Below are 22,792 nucleotides of genomic sequence, written 5' to 3'. Positions count from 1 at the left end.
CACATTGGCGCGCTACGCGCGCCTGTATCTATACCTTCTAAAAGGTTCATTGTTCATTGATTTTATAAACACAAGTATTGTCATAAAAAAAAAAAAGAATGAATAAATTGACGAAAAATTTTTTTAATTTATTTATTTACACATAAATCACACATAATTCACACGTAATTTTTAGTCTAATAACATCAAGATTGAATGGTTACTGAAAAAGTTGTGCTACCTTAATATGTCAATTTAAAAAAAAAATAAAATATTTAAAAAATTTTGTTTTTGAATTATTTCTTCACACATAAAAGACATAATTCTTTACAAAATTTTCAAGCCAATTGCATTAAGATCCGATGATTATTGAAAAAGTTGTGCTAGCTTAATATATGAATTTTGAAAAAATATAAAAATATTTAAAAATTTTCTTTCAAAATTTATTTCTTCACACATAAAAACATAATTCGCAAAAATTTTAAGCCCAATTGCCATAATTCGCACAAAATTTTTCATTGCATCGAGATCCGATGATTATTAAAGTTAGCTATTAATATTTCAATTTTAAAAATATAAAAATATTTAAAAAATTTTGTTTTAATTTATTTCTTCACACATAAAACACATAATTCGCAAAATTTTGAGCCCAATTGCATTAAGATCCGATGATTATTGAAAAAGTTGTGCTAGCTTAATATGTCAATTTTTAAAAATATAAAAATATTTAAAAATTTTCTTTCAAATTTATTTCTTCACACATAAAACACATAATTCGCAAAAAATTTAAAGCCCAATTGCATCGAGATCCGATGATTATTGAAAAGTTGTGCTAGCTTAATATTTGAATTTTTAAAAATGTAAAAATAAAAAAATTTTCTTTCAAATTTATTTCTTCACACATAAAACACATAATTCGCACAAAAATTTTAAGCCCAATTGCATCGAGATCCGATGATTATTAAAAAGTTGTGCTAGCTTAATATGTCAATTTTTAAAAAAAAAAAATAAAAAATATCAAAAAAAATTTTGTTTACTCGCTTTTTTTTGTTGTTTTTTCGTTGCTAACGAAATAAATAAAAAAATAATAGAAAAAGGCAAACAGAAAGAAATTTGTATGAGAGTAAGTGAGAAAAAAACAATGACCAATCAAATGTCCGGAAGACCGATGATGTTTGTCCTTTTTATATTAGGATTTTTGTTTTAATTTATGTTACAGAAAATGGGCACAGTTCACGGTGAAGAATTACCATATATATTTGGAGCACCATTGGTTGATGGACTTGGACATTTTCGAAAAAATTATACAAAATCTGAATTGACCCTTTCAGAAGCTCTGATTCAAGCATTTGCCAATTTCGTTAAAACTGGGTAAGTAACGCTTTTATTCATTTTAATTTTTTTTCTTTCTTTTATTCTCTTAACGTGAAAAGGAAATATTAATTAGGTAGTTTTATTCAATTTCAAGATGTAAGTGATCTCAAGAAAGCTCATTAAGAGATTTTTCATTTTATTTTTTTTTTTTCTTACGGTATAAAGAAAAGAATTTTTTTTTAGGCAGAAAAATATTCAAGCAGGTTAGTAAACAAGTTGATGAAGGGAAGTTAAAAAATATAAAAAAAAATATATATGAAAAAAAAAAAAAAGAAAAAATTTTAGATGTGAAAATTGTAAATAAAAATGAATATATAGAGTATGAAAAAAATTTTTTTTAAAAAAAGTAGGTGAACTCGGTGTATATGATAAACAAAAGAGGTAGACTGCAGATGATGTTCCATATTCATGAATACCCCTTGCGACTCGTTTGAATTCAAAAGAAAAAAAAATAAAAAAAATAATAGTAATAATAATTTCAAGACCATCATCTCTCTGCTTAACAACGGTACTACATCCCTTCATTTCATGACACTGATTGATTAAATTCCATTCACCCCTATTTTCATATGTGTTCACATACACATACCCAAAATATATATATATACATTAAATAGTTTACATTTGTTGAGACATAATGTAACATTATTCACATAAACTATTTTCATATGAAAAAATAAATATCGTTCTTTTGAAAAACAAATGAAAAATAAAATAACAAAGAATTGCAAAACAATTTCATATTACTCGGTGTCATAAATGAGAACAAAAGTCATATATGAACAATTGTAAAAGTAAAAAAATAAAAAAAATCAAATGGCAATAATAATAATAAAAAAAAAATCATATATACACAAACGACAAACTATACACTGGGGTATAGTTGAACAGAAATCAAATAATGCATATGTATATATAGGAAAGCCGCTCGTTAAATTTCAGTGAAACAAAACCTAAATCATTTCGTACCAAACAACTGGGAGGGGTTATGAGAGAAAAGTCGATTGAGAGTGAGAGAAGATATATATAGAAATTGTTGAGAATTAGTGAGTATGACAAAGAGAAATAAAATCATGTTTGTCGGGGTGGAGGGTTGTGGGGTGGAAATAGAGGATAATCTCTTATCTGCACACCACAGACTGTATCTTCTATATATTTATACACAAATACAAATACAAATACTAAGCCTTGCTCATCCCTTCTCCTAGACACCTTATCTAAGTTCAGCAATTGGCAATAATTGACTTTTTACAATGTTTAAATGTGTGTCGTATCGAAACTACATCGTACTGCAGTTCAGTATATATTATATTTATATATATCTATTTAGAATTAATACATATATATATATTCAGAATTTTACCACCACATTGATATATATATGATATATCTGAACACAATAAGGCGTCACGAAATATATATGCACGAGTAAAGTAGTTTGAGATGTTATACTCGTTACGGTAGGAGTGGTTGCATTACATACAGAAGCACTGTATTCACTGTGACAAAGTTATTGGTGACATATGCAGACTCTTTACTCTATCTCTTTCTTTCTTTATCTATTTATCTATCTATCTCTTTTTGTATCTATTTCTTCTTCTTTCATCTATCTGTATTTTCATTTCTCTTGTATGAATATGCAAAAGCAACTGTATAAAATGAAGCAACAATATTCCAGTGAATTCACCTCGGGCAAAGTAGATGTGAAATTTGCTTCGTCGATACACGAGACTACATAAAGTTGTATAGAGACTTTTGAGATGAGTAGTATAGTAGAGAAATAAAAATAAAGAATTTTAAAGAAAGAAAATCCATCCATAGCTGTAGAACATTGATGGCAAAAGGTTACGCTTCGTACTGGGACTTCAATGTCCCTCGAGGTATCGCGGACAGCTGTTTGGGATTAAAGGAAAATTGAAGTGCCTGTCATCTTGCTAGATCAGTTACCAAGATCGCTCGTCGTCACGTACAAATAAGACATACTTTATAGAAAAAAAAGTCAAGACAAGACATTATAAAAAATATAAAAAAATACACTTGATATTCTCAAGAGAGAAAATGCACATTTAACGAGATAGATTTGTCGGAAAAATGTCGTCAAGTTGAATTTAAGAGAATCTATGTATAACGATTTGATATGTATCGATTTTTAACCTTTTTTTAAATATAACATACCCTTAAATTCATACCGTAAAAAAATATGTAATATAAAAAATATATAAAGTCATTTTTATAAATATATATTATAGAATAATTTATTTTACTAAAATTTAAAAAATTCAATATTTGCTTTGTCAATTATTATGGTAATAAAAAAAAAAAAAAGAAAAAAAACTATGACATCGTTTAGTCGTCAACACACATACACAACGCGTCCATCATCGAATCAATCAGATCCACATTTGTCCAATTTAGTTTGTGAAAATTTGAAAACCCCGAGGGGTCCACAAATGTCACGCCTCTCGTTTTGTCCTTGTCAACCAAACGTACAATATTCTATCTATATATATACACCACACACTGAGAGATATGCCGTCACTTGTTCATTCCATCCCTGGATTTTATTAAACCAATTTTAAAACTTTACCCAACAAAAAAAAAAAAATAATGAAAAACAAAAACCACTGAAAAATAATAAATAAAAAAAAAGGCCTAGTACATTTTTATATCCATTGAGATGAAAATTTTTTAACTTTCATTTCATCACACTATCAATCATCCCTTATCAATATTTTTAATATATAACTTTTAATTTTCTCAATGTAATAATAAAAAAAATTAAAAATTCTCATTTGAATTTTTCTTGAGAATTTAACTTATATAAAATTTAAAAAATTAATATCACTATCTATTAAATAATTTATGTTTTTCAAAGTCAGTGCTTTTGTGAAAAATTACACTTACAAAGAATCTCTTTTATACAAACTAATCTTCATATATCGTCCTGCTCGGCACACGATAAATTAAATTGCTTTACACGCTTACACGACAGGTCGACGAAAATCATGGTTAAATTTAACGAACCTCGTGCTACACCATACTAACAATTTTCCATTACTTGCATGCACATGTACCGTTTCTATATAACCATTTACTGTCTAAATAAAATTACTATCAGTAAAAAAAAGATTAAGTAGTTGACGTTGAGTGACTTCTTAAGTATTTAGTAAAAAATTAATAAAAATACATTTAAAGTAAATTAAATAATCTTGATAAATGTTGCAAACATAAACATCAAAAGTTTAGTAAATTTATTACACCTGTAAGATAAAGTTCACTGTATAACTAAATAAAAAAAAATCAACAAAGATCAATAAATAAATAAATAAATATAAATAGTGGTAAAAAAGACGAAATGGCGCCCATGAGAAAGCCAGACATTTCAACTCTCTTGGAATCAGTGATGTGTTACTGTGGTAACTTCATCCACGTGCCTCATCCTCTAAAACACTAAAGCAAATAAAATTGTACGAGAATTACGAGAAATGAGGACGAGAAATGGGCGGCTTTATTTACTGCAGTAAAGTTTTGTACTCTAGAACTCATTTAAAAACTTTTGAAATAACCACTGCAGTTATATTTTTCAAAAAAACAAAAAAAAATATATATATACATATATATATTTAATACTCATAATTTGTTACTTGTTGAACTTATTTTTCATGTTATGAAAATTAATGATAATATAAAAATAATTAAACAATTATTTATTGACGATCTTGATTTTTTTTTTATTTTAAAATTATAAAAAATAAACGAGGAAATTTTTAATTTTTTAAAATTAAGTTAATTAAATTTATATTCAATTTTATTAATCATGGTGTTAGTTGTTATTTTCCATATTTCAATTAATTTGTTAATTATTTTATCGTCATGTAGTGTAAAAAAATTTTAATTAATAAATTTTTGCTGGTAATATGATAATATTGATAATTATTTCAATAATTTGTATTGTACTCACATATTTTTTAAAAATATCGATTATTTAAAATTTTATTGAAAAATAAAAAAAATTAATTAAAAAAGAAAATTTAAATTTCATAATTGGATAGGTATATTTAAACAAGCTAGATTAATACTTGACCACAATACCCACTAAAAGTAAGAGACTTTGTGGTTGATAAAAGAGATAGATAGATAAATTGCCAATGAGATAGAATATAAATTTGAGTGAGAAAGAGAGTCAGACAATGTCACGTCACATCATGATGAAATCGACGTATATAGTTTCAGTAATTGGACAATTGAGGTGACCAAAAGAGAAATGGTGGGAATAATCCAATAGAGTTAGTATCCGTCAACATGAGTTACGAAATATTGGGATGGTTTGAATATAAGCACATGACAATTTCATCAATATTTTGATAGATGCTTGTCTTAATTCCACTAGGAAGAAATTAAAAAAAAAAAACAAATCTGTCAACAATATTAATCCCAATTGACAAAGAAAAATATTCCAATAATTTATTTATAATCTCATAATATTGTCATGGATTAAATTTTAATCGATAACAATACGTGCAATAATTTTTATAATTGTAAATACAAGTAATACAAAAAAATAAAAAACAGACAACGAACGTATTTTTAAAAATAAAAATAACAAAAACAGTTCTATTGTACAAATAAAAGGTATAATATGTCTGTATTATGGGCATGTTTGCTAAAGGATTACGATGCTAAAATACGACAGGCGTGTATGACCTCTATTGCTTGCTTCACTGTTTACGATTGCCCGTTTTGTGGTTATTGGAGGGCGCGACGTTGTATTTAGTACAGTATACATATACACAATCATCAAAACCCACCTCTATTATATATATAACAAAACGATTATGCTAAATTATTGTTTACAACTGTCGTATACTATTTATCTATGGGTTACTGTTTGATATACACATTCACTGTTCAACTGTATCTTCAGTTGACCACTTTGTCATCCAGTTACACTATTTGATAAACATTTCAATTTCTGTTAGAACAATTTCATTTGCACTCTGTTGATTATAACAATTTAAATGTATTTAAATTTTTCATTTATTTATTTCTCTTTTTTTTTTTTTTATTTAATTATATATTGATAGTTTAATTTTTTCATTTATTACTTTTTGCAATTATTTTTTATTCATTATTTTACTAAAGTTCTGACTTCGTTTAATTCAATTAATATACAGACTTTTTTTTTTTTCTGAATTCACTCTAGCAGAGATTGAGGTCAATTTAATTTTTTTTCTTCTTCAATGATATTATGTATTTAAGACAACGCTCAGGGAATCTGCAATCTCTCGTTTTCACATTAACCTGTTGCAAAAGTATCAACTCAAATTGCTTGGGGATATTCAACTTGACCTATGATATTCAATTAATAATTAAAATGAGAATAAAAGATATATTAAATATAAAAACTATGAATATTGTTAATTGAATTATTTCATTTAAAAAAGTTCATTTCACATTGTTGTTATGCAATAGTCTCTAGAGATATTCAAGATTTTTTTATATTTTCTCTATTCTATTTAAGTCAATTTTGATTGGTAATTTGATTCTTGGTTCTGGATTTTCTAATAATATTTTTTTGGATATATACATCGAATGCTACAATTACATCATTATTTTAGTCACGTAAATTCTATTTCTATTGATGATAATAAATCGAAATCTTGTCGATAAGATTGCGAGATTCATGAATATCGTCATGATAAATTACCTGGTAATTGAGAAAATTGGGAATTTTTTTTTTTCACCAAACTGCTGATGGAAAAGTAATAAAAAAAATATATATGACAGCTAGAAATTAGTAAGTTCTTGATTCACATATCAGAGATTACTACTCAAGCATGAAAGAATTATTCGTTTCGATAAAAAATCGATGAAAGCTTTTCTTCTTTAAAAATAATTTGACAATTTTTTAAAATAACTGAATGAATACTTTTGTTAATTTGAAATAAAATAATATATTCAACTAATATTATTAATATCAAATTCAATAATCATTATAAAATTTTATTACTATTAAAAAAAAAGAAACAAAAATCATTAGCTTTTTGTTTATTCGCTTTCTGTATATACGATTCAGCAACTGGTAAATTATTTGGCAACTAATGGTCAAATCCCTTTTCCTCTTACATTAACAAACTTCAAATACTAAGCTCATGTAATCCGGATTTGTACAAAGTATACACTTAACAAGTGCATCGTGTTTTTATCTGTAAAAAACAAAAAAAATAAATAAAAATAACAAATAGATAAAACTCCTCTCTTGGGTTGGTGATATTGATGTTTATTATTCGTTTTATTATATAGTTTTTCTTCTCTAAAACTGTATTGATTAGTGCCAATTTATTTCAATAGTATAGTTAGCTAATATATTATTTTGCACCGAGTGATTTCAATTTGTATTTCCTTGTTTTGACTCATATTTACTGTTAATATTGATCAATTCAAAATAAACATATTGTTCAGTTATAATTATGTTGATTGGCATGTGGACGGTTTAATTATTATTTTACAAATGAATTTTATACATTATTGATATTAATATAAACCAAAATTATTTTATATTAACACAACTAAATCAGTTTTATTATTTGACCTAACAATCAATTATTTGTTTCAATTTAAATTATATTAAAATCAGTTGGTGAATTATTATTTTATTCAAGTCAGATATTGAAGAATTTTTAATTATGTTTTACGTTTTTTTTTTTGTTTTTGTTTTCACGTACAGTCTACTTCAATTAGTTGAAATATTGATGAGAAATATTGAGAGTGCCTTTTTGTCCTGTTTACAAACAAATAAACACACATTTTTTCAATTATATGCATTGATATCAAAACATTGAATTTTTTTTCATCAAAAAAACATATTAAATTTGAATTTATTGTGACAAAATAAAAATTTATTTTGTAAAAAAAAAAATCAAATAATATATATTTGTTTTCAAATGAAAATATTAATTTAAAATTTGACAAATGAATATTCAAAAAGGAATTTATCATTGAATTTAAAATAATCTAATAATAATGAAAGGAGAAAAAAATATAATAAAATTTCAATCATATTTAAAATTAACTCAGCTTAATTGACATGATCTTTTGATTAATTTATGTCGTCAAGCAAAATTGCTCAACGATAAGACAAATTGGATGAAAATTTACAGATAAGAATGATAGATGATATGACTGATTGAACAACACTTGAAATGTCATGTCATCAAGTTTTCCAGATTGTCAAGAGCAAGTCACAGCTTATCACACTAATAATCAATGCAAAAAAATAAAAAAAAATAAAAAACTTTATTAAAAAATAAAAAACCATGATAAAAAATAAAAAATAAATTGAGCTAGTTATATCGTTGAAAAATTTATGCAATTGAAATGAATTTTGAGGGACGATACGAATCCACTGATTGGGTCTATTCTCAAGTGATACGAACTACTACTCGAAATATATACGTGGTGCAATAATATGAAATTGGCCCTGGGATTCCAACGAGTTATATCGAGTTCAACATGAATGTGTATACTCTTGATATAGATATATATACATGTCTAGATAGTAACTAGCAGAGGGCGTTGTTCAAGTCTATTTAATTTACTTGATATATACGTAACAATCTCTCCACGGTTTCAAGCATTAACCCGTGTCATCTGTATAACATTCAAAGGATTATTGACGCCAGCATGTCCTGTAACCCAGTCACATAATTACTTGTCGTGTTCAAAGCTCGATAAGGGAAATCAAATTCATGCTAAATCTGACGTTAGACACGTTGAGATATATATATGTTTAACTCACTCAGTTGTTATTACTACAGGGTATATAAACTTTACAAGACAAACAAATTATTAGTAATATAAAATTAATTTCAAACTTTGTTATATTTTGATCATTGATTTAATATTTATAATATTAAATTAGGAACATAAATAATTGGTTAGACAAACAAACAAATAATTAATATTTCAATAATAATTTAATTAATATGAATTTAAAGTTTAGTTTTTTTTTTTTTGTTCCTTTCTTTGTGTATGTGTTTTGTTGACAAATAATTAAACATGATATCTATGTATAATGTATATGTATCTAGAGTATTTCAAAGTCTGAGTAAACATGAAAAAGTTATTGTTATAAAATTTACAGACAGTAAGTAGATACGTTGTTAGACATGTACTCAAAGGATGTTGAAAATGTCCTGTGGTCAATGTAAACACGATAGACAAACCTTTTACTTCCTCCATGTTGAAAATAGCCTGGTAAATTTATACTCAAATGTAACTGAATAAATACACTTTTATATATTGATAATATATTAATTCTATTTACCGTTTCTATTATTCTATAAAAACAATCAATATATTATATCAACTCTATAAAAGTAAATTAACATTTAATTTTTTTTATTTGTTACAGAAATCCAAATATATATTACAATAACAGAAGTGAATCACCAATGCCAATTAGCAAAGAGAAAAATAAAATTCGTATGTTAACATGGGAACAATATAATCCAGTTCATCAAAAATATTTAGAAATAAGTGAGTACATTTTTTTTTTTTCTATTTTCAAAATATAAACAAAAAATTTAATGACGCAAAGTTAAATTAAATTTTTTTTAAAAAATAATGTACCTTTATGTATCTGACAGTGTATGTTTTGCAATACAGTCATTCACTTTTTTAACTGAGCAAACACCTGGTGTAAATATATATAGATAAAAAACAAAGTCATGCTTGTCGCATCGATTAAGTACCGTATTGCTATACTGCAATGGTAGAACAATACCGCCCCATCCAAGCAAAATAACAAATTGCTATAATAAACTCAAAAAGCTACCCCCTTTTTCTGTGTTGCCTTTTCTAGCACTAACTAACCATGCTTTTTACTCAACTCTGTGGCTAACTGTATTTGAAGCTTTTAGCATTTTAACTATGACACAATTGTATTACATTTATCTGTTATATATGTGTACATACATAAACGATCTACAATTTACTTTCATCGTATTGCTCGTTGCACTGTTAAGTCAACGTAACCTGGATATTTTGATTTTAACAACGTCAGTGTATAACGACAACCAGTTGCATGTTAACTCTAATGTTTTAAATACAATTTTTTCCTTTCTTTTCTATTCAACTCAATTTTTTATACAATTTAATTTTTTTTTTTTTAATATTTTTTATTTTTTATACTTTTGATTTGATTTTTTATTATTATTTTTTGTCGGACAAAAAAAACAAGTACGCTTTCACATTAGCAAGTTGACGAGTTGGATAAAAAAAAAATTCTCATTCACCAACTGGAATATGCAAAATAGTCGTGGAATTTATTACTCAATTTCATTGCAAGAGAATAAATCTTTTTTTGTATTTTTTTTTTGAATTTAATTTAATTCTTTTTTTTGTTGGTATGCAGTGTATTATTTTTTAAATTAAATAATATTCAGTAAAAAAATTTATAAAGTTAAATTTAACTTAATTTTTATTTACAATAATTACAATGTTTTTTTATTAAATTACAGTGTAATTAATAATAAACTTGGATTGTTAAATAAAATTTAATAGCATGTAAATTTTTAATTTTTGTAAATATAAAATTCATGGCAATGAAAAATAGAAAATAGTTTTTATTTGAAAATATGAAAATTGCAAAAGTAGTCGTATATACGATGAAATAAAATTATGAAAATAAAAAAAATAACTTGCAATGTAGGGAAATAAATTTTTTTATGAGTGTTGATGGTGTCGTGAAGAAATAAAAATGTGTAATACTCGAAAAAAATATAGTGAGATTGCTGAGCATTTGTGAATAATATTGATGCATTAAAAAAAATATATCTTTAAAAATATTTAATGACAAGTTGGAGGGTATAGGAAAATAGATAAATGGGTAATCAAATATTCAATTTAGGTCGTGATAAATAACATGTGTATTGCTCGAATATCGAACAAACAATTTAAAAGGCCAACGTAAAAACAAGATGACAAAAAAATATATAAACAATGAAAAAATAAAAACAAAAAAATAATAGAAGGAAAAAAAGATTGCAAGATCATTAAATAGCTTCAAGACATTTATTTCTTCATTGAAAAAAAAATAATAATAATAATTTGTTACGTTTGCAATTTTAACACAAATGCAATTCAAGATTAAATTGTCAGTCAGATTGAGGATAGACGTAAATAAAGTGGTAGAAATAAAATATAAAATGTAGATTAATTTTATTATGAAATTAAGAGAAGATGACTGTTGGTAGCTCGATGTTTACCCAAGATATTGCCGAAGGATATTATACACTAAGCAAGGGAAAGATTTTCCACCAACTTTTGACTTGAATTACTTTTTTTTTTTTTTTCTACTATTTATTTTCTTTCTCGTTCAGCTACTTTCACGGTACTTTAGCTTTTACCGAGATTAGTAGCCAACCCCCAGGACCAAGTCATATATGCGTGCAGATTCTCCTCCAAATTCTGTGTACATATGTAATAGAGTATATATATGAAGGTATATAATTTGTAGAATATTTTTTTCTCGTTTTCAGTTGAAAAAAAAATTCAAGTAAAGATTTGCTGAGAGCAGGATTGAGTGTTATTTTATTTTTTTTAATTTTATTTTTTAATTAGATTCAAACAAACACAAACAAAAAAAATAATAAAAAAAATTCATAAAAAGCAATTTAAAATTGGAATTTCCACTAACCTACGTCTAAAAATTTTCCAATCTAGTCTGAAAAAAAAGCAGAAAAAAATTCATTCGGAAAAAATAAAAATAAAGAGGATAAACTTTTTTTTGAGAAATAAAAAAAGAAAAGCTTTATTCGTCGTAAGTTGCAGACAAGCCATAGATTTTATTTAAAGATTTTATTTATTTTTTTTTTTAATTCAAATAGAATATATAGTATTGTACAACCTTTTACCACAAGACAAGTGCGTCTAATGTACATTGTGGCTCATGTACAACCCTAAATTCATAGATAGAAAAACTTTTTCTTACGTCGACATTTATATAAAAGTGTAAAATAAAAAGACACGTTAAATTCTGAATAATGTACATAGTGAACAAAGTGTAAAAATAACGACCAAGAGTAAATAAAATAAAGACATTATTTTTTCTTACAAAGTAATTGTCTAGATATACTTTTATTATTATTATATTTTAGAGGTTGTTTTTCTTTTTTTTCTGAAATATAAATGATAAAAAAAAATTGGTAAATTTATTGAGAAAAATTTAAAGATACTCATTTTTATTTTATTATCGATTCAGATGGTTGTTAGATTATGTTGAGAGTTCAACAAATTTTGAGTACCAGTGGCTTAAAAAAAAAAAGAATAAAAATAAAAAATGCAAAAGAACTTGATTTTCATTTTCAAAGGTTGCTTGGATTTTATTGCCAGTTGCAAAAGCACCGATTAAAGCTTGACTACAACCAAGGCTTCCTAATGGGGTTATAACGAGCGATGAAAATTTCACTTGACGATTACATTAGAACAGTATTACTTTCAAGCCAAACACCATTTACACTAAACTTGGATCATTAAAATACAAGATTTTCAACTACAAAAGTGCTAACACACACACACACATTGAAAAAAAAAAATAAATAAAATATAATCAATCAAAAACTAGAGCATAAGAAAAATAAAAAAAATAAAAACCAGTTTATCAATAAAATTAAAAAAGAACAAATAAAAGTTGAAAAAAAAAAAACTTGAAGATAAAATATTTAAAAGTTTTTGGAAAAGGATAAATAAAAAAAAAAATTCAATTATAAAAATGAAAAATTGTAGATAAAAAATTATATATTAAAAAGAAAAAAAAAAAATGATATTTCATTGATATTTTATGTCAAAGACCATTTGAGCCAGATGAGTCGTTGAATCTATCATAATAAAAAGAAAAGACACTCGATGCATCATTATTTTTATCATCATCTTGAAAGTCGCCTTTTTTCTTTTTTTTTTTCAATAGAAAAGTTTGCTCAAAGTTTAACTCTCCTTAAAACCACTACGTCACTCGATCATGTCAAGTAAAATTCTTAGATAAGACAACAAGAAAAAAAAAAAAAAACATCAAAGAGTAAACTATATATATACATAAATAAATGGTTGATATAATTTCAAAGACTTTTAATCAGTTATATATGAATACACAAAGACGACCATCACTGAAGAAAGTCACAGAAACTAGCTTCAACCAAGAATGTTTACTATTAGAATTGTGGTTAATGTAAACTACGAGAATACGAATTTTACAAGTGCACTGTAAATAGTCTAAACTGATCTCCATGTAAAACTTAAAATATATATACTCAACAACAAAAATACTCTGACAAAGCCAAGTGACATTTTACATAATAATAATTACAATAAAAATTCAATGGTACATTTATTCATTTATATAAAATTTATGAAATATTATATAATAAAATTCACAAGATGAATTAAATAAGAAAAGAAAAGTAATTTTATGCAGTTAAAGTTGTAGCAATCTACATGGATTTAAAATATAAAATGGAATATATAAAATAAATTAAATTTTATAAAAAAAAAAAAATTTATAGTCACTGATAAATTATTCTTACAGTAAATTTTTCATGTAATCAAATTGATATTATAATAAAAATATTTATAAAAAAATTTTCTTCATATATATTTAATAGCGAGAAGATTATTAAGTGTATATCGATTTGTAAATATCAATAAGTTCATAAATTGTCACGTAATATCACTAAGTAAATGCACATGAAAATTTTCATATCAATATGTAAATGTACATGTGTACTTTGTGTTGTCATATACAAAGTATAAAGTGTATTTAAAACATGGTCCACAATGTTGAGTATATGGTATATACATTGTTTCACAAATGATCTTGGTTAACATTATCAAAAGCACTGTTTCTAAGCTTTTAGATTCAGTCTATTTTACCTACATGTCTCAAGATCTTTGTTGAACAATCCCACTGAAAATTAATACCCGTGGGAAATGTTATCTTGTACATCAAAATGTATACAAGTAGATTAATAAATGTATAGTCAGACATATTTACTAGTATAATGATACTGCATGATTATAATTATATTATTCTCTTTCTCTCTGCAGAGGAAACATGTATAACGTCTTTTCATTGGCTAAGAGTTTTTGTTTATTGTCCTTTCTCTCTCTGTCGTGTACACACTGCTATTGTCAAGCATGATAATTGTTTGTAATTAAATGAATTCATGCAAGACGTTACACTTATATAATATACGCCAATTAAAAATCATATTTAATTATAAATATGATGTATTTAATGACAATCAGCTAGCTGCATTTTTAACTTAATGAATATTGAAAATATATTTTCTTTGTTTTTATTATAAACATTAAATTTTTCAATAATATACATTTAATAAATTAAATAAGTTACTGTAATAATACTTAATATATAGTAAATTAATCTTGTTTCGTTTTTCGTACTAGTCAAAGTTATCTAAAGTACATTTATATAGTTCAAGTTGGTCTTAGTCATTCTATTGGCACTTTGAATTTTCTCCAATACTTAGAAAATATATATCGTAACTATTTTAAAGTTACTTGTTAGTCTGTATATATCAAGAGCTTTACTATCAAGTGACAATGCTAAGACCCAAGATAGTTACCTACAAATCTTGTCTTTTAAGTTTGCACTTTTGTTGCAAGTACACACAATCAAAATAGCTTATACAAAAATCCATGTAATGTTTTGTTTTTTTTTAATTAATATTTTTTTTAAACAAAAGTTAATATTAGTTTTATTATTAATCTTATATAATTTTTATAAAATTATATATTAAAATTTAATTTATGATGTAATTTATAATAAATTTTAAGAAAATTAATGGATCAAAATTTTTGTTAGACATTAAAATATTACCATGAAGATTGAAGCATCGATTTAAGAGATTTAATATATTTTTAGTTAATTTATGTTTTAGACTACGTTTACGTACATATAAATTATAACTATAATGAAATACAAAATTACCGGACATTACATAAATTCAAAATACACCACAGCAGTACATTGGCTTCGCAAAGGGTGATGGAAGCATGCTCATCAGCACCAGCCATAACCATCGATAGTTTAAACTGGTCTACTCTCTCTCTCACTCACATACACACACTTCTCTTGGTTAAACCAAATCTAGTACATTTGAAAATCACACGATACAACACACACAGTACCATCATTTATCCATGCAATACAATTGACGTTTGATTTTTATCATAAATCATCATCATCATAATCATTATCATCACTAAAATTACCTCAAAATAAATTCAGTTCAGTTAATTATTCACTTTAATTAACTAAACAATGACGAATTTTTTTATTTCAAAATTTTTTTTCCATCTAACTTAAAAATTTAAAAATAAAAAAATATATTAAGGTTAAAATTTATAAAATAAAAATAATAAAAAAAAGGTCAAGTAATTACGAAGTGTTTTATTTAAAAGGAAAAAAAAAAAAACGAGAAAATAATAATAATAAAATGCAATTACGTGTAGAAAGGAATAGAGGTAAAAAAAAATGTGACGAAATAAAAAAAAAAACTATTAATATATATTTTATGCAAGATATTGGTTTAAATATTGCTCAATAAACTTGACGCAAGTATTTTGACACCTTAAATGACAAGTTAATGAAGAAAATTTATAATGCAATATGATTAGTTAAATTGTTGTAGTTAGAGTCTGTGTATACAGAGGATATTTTTTAACATCAAGATGACGATGATAGTCGATATAACGAGTAAATATTTGATGCATAATAAAGTTAAACGTCAAACGAGAAAATACTGTATTGCCAAGAGCAAAACAGCGTCTTTTAAGAATTATTTAACAAAGAAAAAAAGAAAAATAATGGCAATAGAGTAAATAGTAAACTATGAGAAAGTTAAATTTTCCAAGTCAAAGGAATATATTTTAAAACTATCTACAAACTTTATCTGCATACAAAATTTGTGTTTTGTTACTAAGTTAATGTGTTACAGGTTAAAATATAAATTACAATTAAAACTCTATGACTATTACAACTATAAATATATTATTATACAGTGGATAATTTATTTTTAAATAAATATAATAGTTTTCAAGTCTAAAAAATATAAATAGATAATTCAAATGAATTATCGTTTATATATTTAAAATTGTTTTTAAAATTATAAAAACAATTTGTATTATTTTTATTTTTATATGTTTTATTATAAATGTAACAAAGTTTTGAATTAAAATATTTTGTATAAATGCAAATTAACTGACAGTTGAAGCAGAGATGTTGTAACATACTTTGTGGTAAAAGCTGCATTGAAGAGTCATGATGATGACTCTAGTAAATATACCAAACATGTACCCCTGTGTGTACTTGTCTATAACTTTACAATGTGTCTGCTGTTCTCGACATATAACCAACCTCTTTCTAAATGTATAATGCATCATTTTACAAATTGATATTTATGAAATACATTTACTTTGTGTCTGCTTTAGTTTTGGAACTTTTTTTTTTCCTTTTTTTTTTTATTTCTTAACGCCATTAGCCCTCTTTTATCGTCCAGAACGTGAAAGATGTTACGATAATATCACATATACTCTTTTCTTTTTGCCACAGTATAAAGAAAAATTCTTTATTTTTTTCTTGTATAAGAATAGAGGGAAAAAAAGTATACTATATACCTTTATAAGATAAGTTGGGTTAAAAGAAATAAATGAGGCAACGCGAAAAGAATATGATATTGGTATCGCAAATGGAGAGTAAAAAAAATAATGGAATTGTAGATCGTATTATCTGTAATCAAAATTCTAGTTATGTACAGATATTATGTATATCAATGAAAATAATATGTTAAAAAAATATGAAATATAAGAAAATTGATATTGTTAGTATAAAAAAATAAAAAACGTAAATCTACTATTTTTTTTTTTTTTTTCTGATTAAGTTATTTATATTAAAAAAAAAAATTTATATAAAAATAAAATTCTTCAATTTATGCAAGACTGAATTTCAATTGAAATATTAATGAATAAATTTCGAAACTTTTAATATATATATTTTATTTTTTTTATATTTTATTTCTGCTATTTTTTTAATCTTAAAATTGAAAAATAAATATAAAAATTTATTACAAGTATTTTTGAATCTAAATAAACTGTAGTACTTTTTCAACTAAATTTTAACAATAAAAGTAATTTTTTTTTATTTTTATTATTATTTATATTTTTTGGTTAAAGTTGTTAATACATTTACATGAGATTATTCGAAAAATGTGAGAACCAGAGTATATAAAATAAAGAAAAAAAAAAAAAGAAAATCTTTGCTCCAAAGTATTTGTCTCTTTCTCTTTTTTTTTATTTGATTTTTTCTTTTACAATGAATAGCAGTTTTAGATTACGAATGTCAGAGACGTATACCAAATTTCAATTTCCGAAACTAATATAAGAAATTCTTTCGCGACTATTTTTCAAGGCTCAAGAAGAGCCAAATAAAAAAGGATGTATACTTGTATACCGACTGAATGTCTCTTGACATTCACGACAATTTCAATGACACACTTGTTTCATATACCACTGTGTGCTACCACCAAATAAAGAAATTGAAAAAAAAAAAAAAAACCTAATACATTTAACAAACCTATCTTTTTTATCATGCTATATCACAATATCACTAGTAAATTTTTGTTCTTTTTAAAACGACTTTTACAATGTCTTGAAAATGCGCAATCTCATCTCCCTTGATGCCACCTTCTCATTTGTTCAGCAAACTTTCCAACGTCTACCATTTGAGATATCTAGATGCGTCGTGGCCTCGATATGCCACCATTATCTCACCCTGAATGTACCCCAAGAGATGTTGATTATTTTCTTATTGTGTTTTTTTTTTTTTCGTTCCTTCATTTTGACATTGAGAAAATTGTATTCAACCAGCCAAAAAAAATAAATATAAATAAAAAACTCTCGTCAACTTAATTATCAGTTTTTTTTTTATCTTTAAAATTTTTAATTTTATTTCATAATTTTTTCTTTATCTTTTGCTTTATAATAAAACTAAAAAAAAACTGGCAAATTAATCGGATTTAATTTTTTTCAACAGTATAGTTTCTTGGAGTTTTTTATTTTTTATTTTTTCGTTTTAACCATTTGACTCTTCTCTTGGTATTCATGTGAAATTCTATACGCATTTTAGCTAAAATGAATTTAAGCAAAGAGAAGGATTATCTCTAGAAAAAATTCTTTCCAACTGGCACGTATAGTCCATATACTCTGTATATTATCGTTGAATTGTACTTGATCGGATAAAATTTTTTTCTTTTCCTCGTCAATTTATTTTTTTTATATATAGCTTGTGATGATATTTATTTTATTTTGCTCTTTATTTTGATCCTTTTTATTATTTTTTTTTTATTACTTTATTTTTGCCAGTTTTTACTTTGTCATTTTCATGCCTTCTAAAATCATTTGAGTTTACATTACATTCTCGAGATAAAAAAAAAAATTAAAATATTCTCTTTTTTACTGTGTTCTTAATGAGCTGACTTAAATTTCAAACTTGAAAGCTTTTTTTTTCATTTATTTTTATGAAAATAAAATTAAAAAAAATATATATAGCCAGTATAATCTCATTGAAAAACAACTAACTTTAAAAAGTCTTAAAAATAATATAAAAAAATACAACAAATTGTAAAATTAATGATAGATTAAATTTTAATTTCAAAGAACGTCTGTTGCAAGCTCATTTATTATATAAAAATATTTTCGTATAGCATGAGAGAATCTGAGTTTTACAGTTTCCATCAAAACGTTGTAATCTCGTATAATTAGATACTAATTGAGTCAAATCTAATCGCTGTCATAGCCACTAGGCGAATTTATCAGTCAACACTTACCATCCACAATTTTAATGCTTCCCTGATGATAGAGCATGGTGTAAACCACGAATCATAATAATATTTTTGATTTGTTAAACCTCGTCATTCTAAATAATAAATATCAAAAAGTCACTGAGGTAATAAATGCCAAATATAATAAAAAATAATAATAAGAAAAAATAAAATAGAAAATATATAAACGACCAATAAAAAATCAATTTCAATTTCATTCAATGTTAGAATTACACCTTGAGTGTTCAAATCAAATACTTATTCTCACGTCAAAGAAAAAATGAGATTGTCGTATTTTTTGCGTTGCTTGGAAAAACGGATATAAAGGGAGAATTGTAATAACATATTTATGTGAAAGTCTAAACGGTCTACCGTCTATGAAGCCTCCTTCCGTTGCCACAGGCAAATTTTGTCAGGATATTATAACTTGATTCAGTAATATCAAATTAATTCAGTCTCAAGAAATTGTTGTCAAAAAAAAATTGCCTTCTTTTTTTTTCTGTCTAAAGTTTTTAATAGAAAAAATGAGTAGATAAACAATTATAACAATAATTACTTGTATAAATTAAAAATATAAATGTTTTTAATTTATTAAATACTTAAATGATTATTAATGAATTATTATTACTTGCAAAAATATTAATTAATTAATTTAAAAATAAAATTCCAACGCAATTGATAATAATTTTTTAATACTCATATTAATAATAATATTAATAAATACTAAAAATAATTCTTCATATAAAGCTAATTAATAATTAGGCTAATTACTTAACCCCTGGATAAATAAATCTAAATATTACAATAATTTTCAGTCCATTTGTTAAATTATTTATTGCTTCATATGTATTTTCACTTAGGTAAATTATTTTCTTTAATATTCGATATTATATCGTTGCATGATGACATTAATATTATTGTGTATGTATTCTTTAATTTACCAAGGCCAAAAAGTAAATTAGTAAAATTTAATCTTGCAATAATTTGCAAGACACTTTTGTGAACACTGGCAATTATACTAAATGCATCTTAATTGTGTTAAAAATTTTGTCTTTGAAAATAATGAATATTAACGATATTAACCCATAGTAATTTTAATTTTCAAGTTTTTCATTAATTAATTAATTATTGTTTGCTGAATTTCGTTAAATTTGTACAACTTGAAAAGTTTTAAAAGAAAAATAAATAATCTTGAACCATTAAGGGCCCATTGACCTTTGGCCAAACTCACTGAAATATTTCACAGATATACGTTTCAATTTGTTAAACTTTTTTGCTAAATTAACTTTGTGTAAATACATTTATCTAATGAAATATTAATTTTACAAATATAACTATTTATTTTAATTAAAATAAGCTAACAATTTTATGTACCAAAAATACTTAAAAAAACAATACGTATGAATTTACAAAACAAATAATCAAAAGCAAAAAAATACCAAAACAAATTTCAAATACCTAAACAAAATTAAAAAAATTTTGTTTAAAATTTTTGTTATGGGGGATTGGATGTCACATCAAGCGGCTTTTATATGAAAAGTCGTTAACGAGTATACGGGACTGAAGGTCGACGAGGTCGAACGTAATTTTGACGTGAGGCTACAGTATAGTACTAGTTATTTTACAGTGTATATAGTTTGAATGTGTGTATTTATATTTGCGAATACATGCTGAGTATTTATATGGGTAGAGCAATATATATGTATACCCTCAGGCAATTTGGTCGAGTGGATGACAATCTCGTTACTCGGTGGTAGCCTCCATTGCGTGCTGGAAACTATCCTCGAAATATTTAGTTGTGACAGTCCACACGAGCCACGTAATAGTAACTTTAAAAAAATAAAAAATGCTAGGTTCGATCAAAGAGGCCTATTCAAAAATTATTTTTTCACCATGTACATCATGTCTTTTTCTATTGTACATGAAACTTTAATTTTCTATCTCTACAACTTTTCATTTATTTTTTATTTCTTCTTTCGCTTCTTTGGCTACCTATTTCCTCGTCGACTAAGCGTCGCTTATCGGTCTCGCAACAACGATGCTGCAACCTCTTTTCTCTCCCGACACTTTTTTTTTTTTTTTACCGTTTCGTCTGGTCGTCGTCTCGTGCACCTCATTAAACAAACATGCATTGGCTACAAGGATTATCCTATCTGAATTCTACAGCTGAGTTCTTTCACTAACTATATAGTAATATGTAAAATTTTCAATTCTAAAAGTCAATAATACTTGGAGAAAACAAAAAAAGCTCATAAATATTTTATTTATTTATAATAATAAATTATTTGATTTATTTATAATGATAATTTATTTTTCATCCATCAATTTGTTGATTTATTAAAAGTTATCTAATTATGCATGTTTTTTTATAATAAAACAAAATAGTTTTTCAATTTTAACTATTATTATACAGCTGATATTATTATTATTATTATTATTATTCAATAAAAAAATTTCTTATTTAGTTTGAAGTAAAAAATGGTAGTTTTTTTGCTTTTTTTATTCTCCATTTTTATTTGTGGATATTCGTAGTCACAACTTTCAGGGAAAAACACATTTTTTTTTGTTTAAACTGTTAATAAAATTTTCCGACAAGTTTAATTTAAAAATAATGATACTTTTTTTATTATTTTATTTTTATATTTATAAATGTAAAAAAATGAAAAACTTTTTTAGCAGTATGTTTATTTATCATATAACACACTAGTTAGTTTAATGTAAGTTATATTTTATCATTAAAAAAGTCTTATTCATGTACTTCCTTTGACAAAATTAATAGTGTCCTAAAGAAAAAAAAATCCCTGGTAATTTGTTGATAGTTTTTTTTTTTTTTTTGTTTTTCTTGATATACGTATGTCGTACAATTGTATGAGTGAACATAAAAAATTCTTGAAAATAAAAGTGCCACCATCTGGCTAAAGGAAAATCGACGAATTGGCCAATTCACAATATCGGACACACGTGTGCTTAGAGTAGCTTCTTCTTCTCTATTCCAAAATTGGCAAAAAAAAAGCTTGATAAAAAAATAAACGATCCAACATCAGTATAGAAATAATGCATTTCAATTTCAATTTCAATTTAAAATAATTCTAAAAATCAATTGATTTATAAAATTTATAAAACACCTTTTTAAATGAAATAAAAATTTAAATAAATATTCAAAAATATATAAATAATCCTAGAAGATAAGTTATGAGTATAGAGAATAAAAAAAAAAATGATTCAAGCTTGAATTATTTACAAACATAAAAGGTTAAAATGTTCAAAGTCCAAGCTTTATCCACAAGTAAATAATTCTTGCATCAGCCAGGTATTCGTCAGTCTTTATTCGTTCTTTATAACACAGAATAGCATGCATGTAAAACTAAAAAAAGAATAAACCCCTAGCTTTACGTTTATGCAACGGGAAAAAAAAAATAAAGAAAAGCTTAAAAAAAAAGTGGACAACATCAGTATAATAGTCTACAATACTAAGTGAAGTATGGTCAAAGAAACATTCGTGAAAATTCATACTCTTATATATACGAGTAAAAAATAGATAAAAA

The 22,792-nt window shown here is 24.8% G+C and overlaps 1 protein-coding gene across 2 annotated transcripts in view; it reads left to right on the top strand.

Moving 5' to 3' along the window:
• The window catches only part of LOC122851387 (neuroligin-1-like), a 101,288-nt gene that overhangs the window by 73,011 nt on the left and 5,485 nt on the right, over positions 1-22,792 (top strand). For both annotated transcript variants that reach the window (XM_044150568.1, XM_044150569.1), the window contains exons 8-9: positions 1,199-1,350; positions 9,767-9,891. In XM_044150568.1, the coding sequence (XP_044006503.1) occupies positions 1,199-1,350; positions 9,767-9,891 (277 nt within the window). The remainder of the gene's footprint in view (positions 1-1,198; positions 1,351-9,766; positions 9,892-22,792) is intronic.

The sequence above is a fragment of the Aphidius gifuensis genome, linkage group LG3 (genome assembly GCF_014905175.1).
Source record: "Aphidius gifuensis isolate YNYX2018 linkage group LG3, ASM1490517v1, whole genome shotgun sequence".
Taxonomy (NCBI): domain Eukaryota; kingdom Metazoa; phylum Arthropoda; class Insecta; order Hymenoptera; family Braconidae; genus Aphidius; species Aphidius gifuensis.
This window is presented reverse-complemented; position numbering and strand designations above follow the sequence as displayed.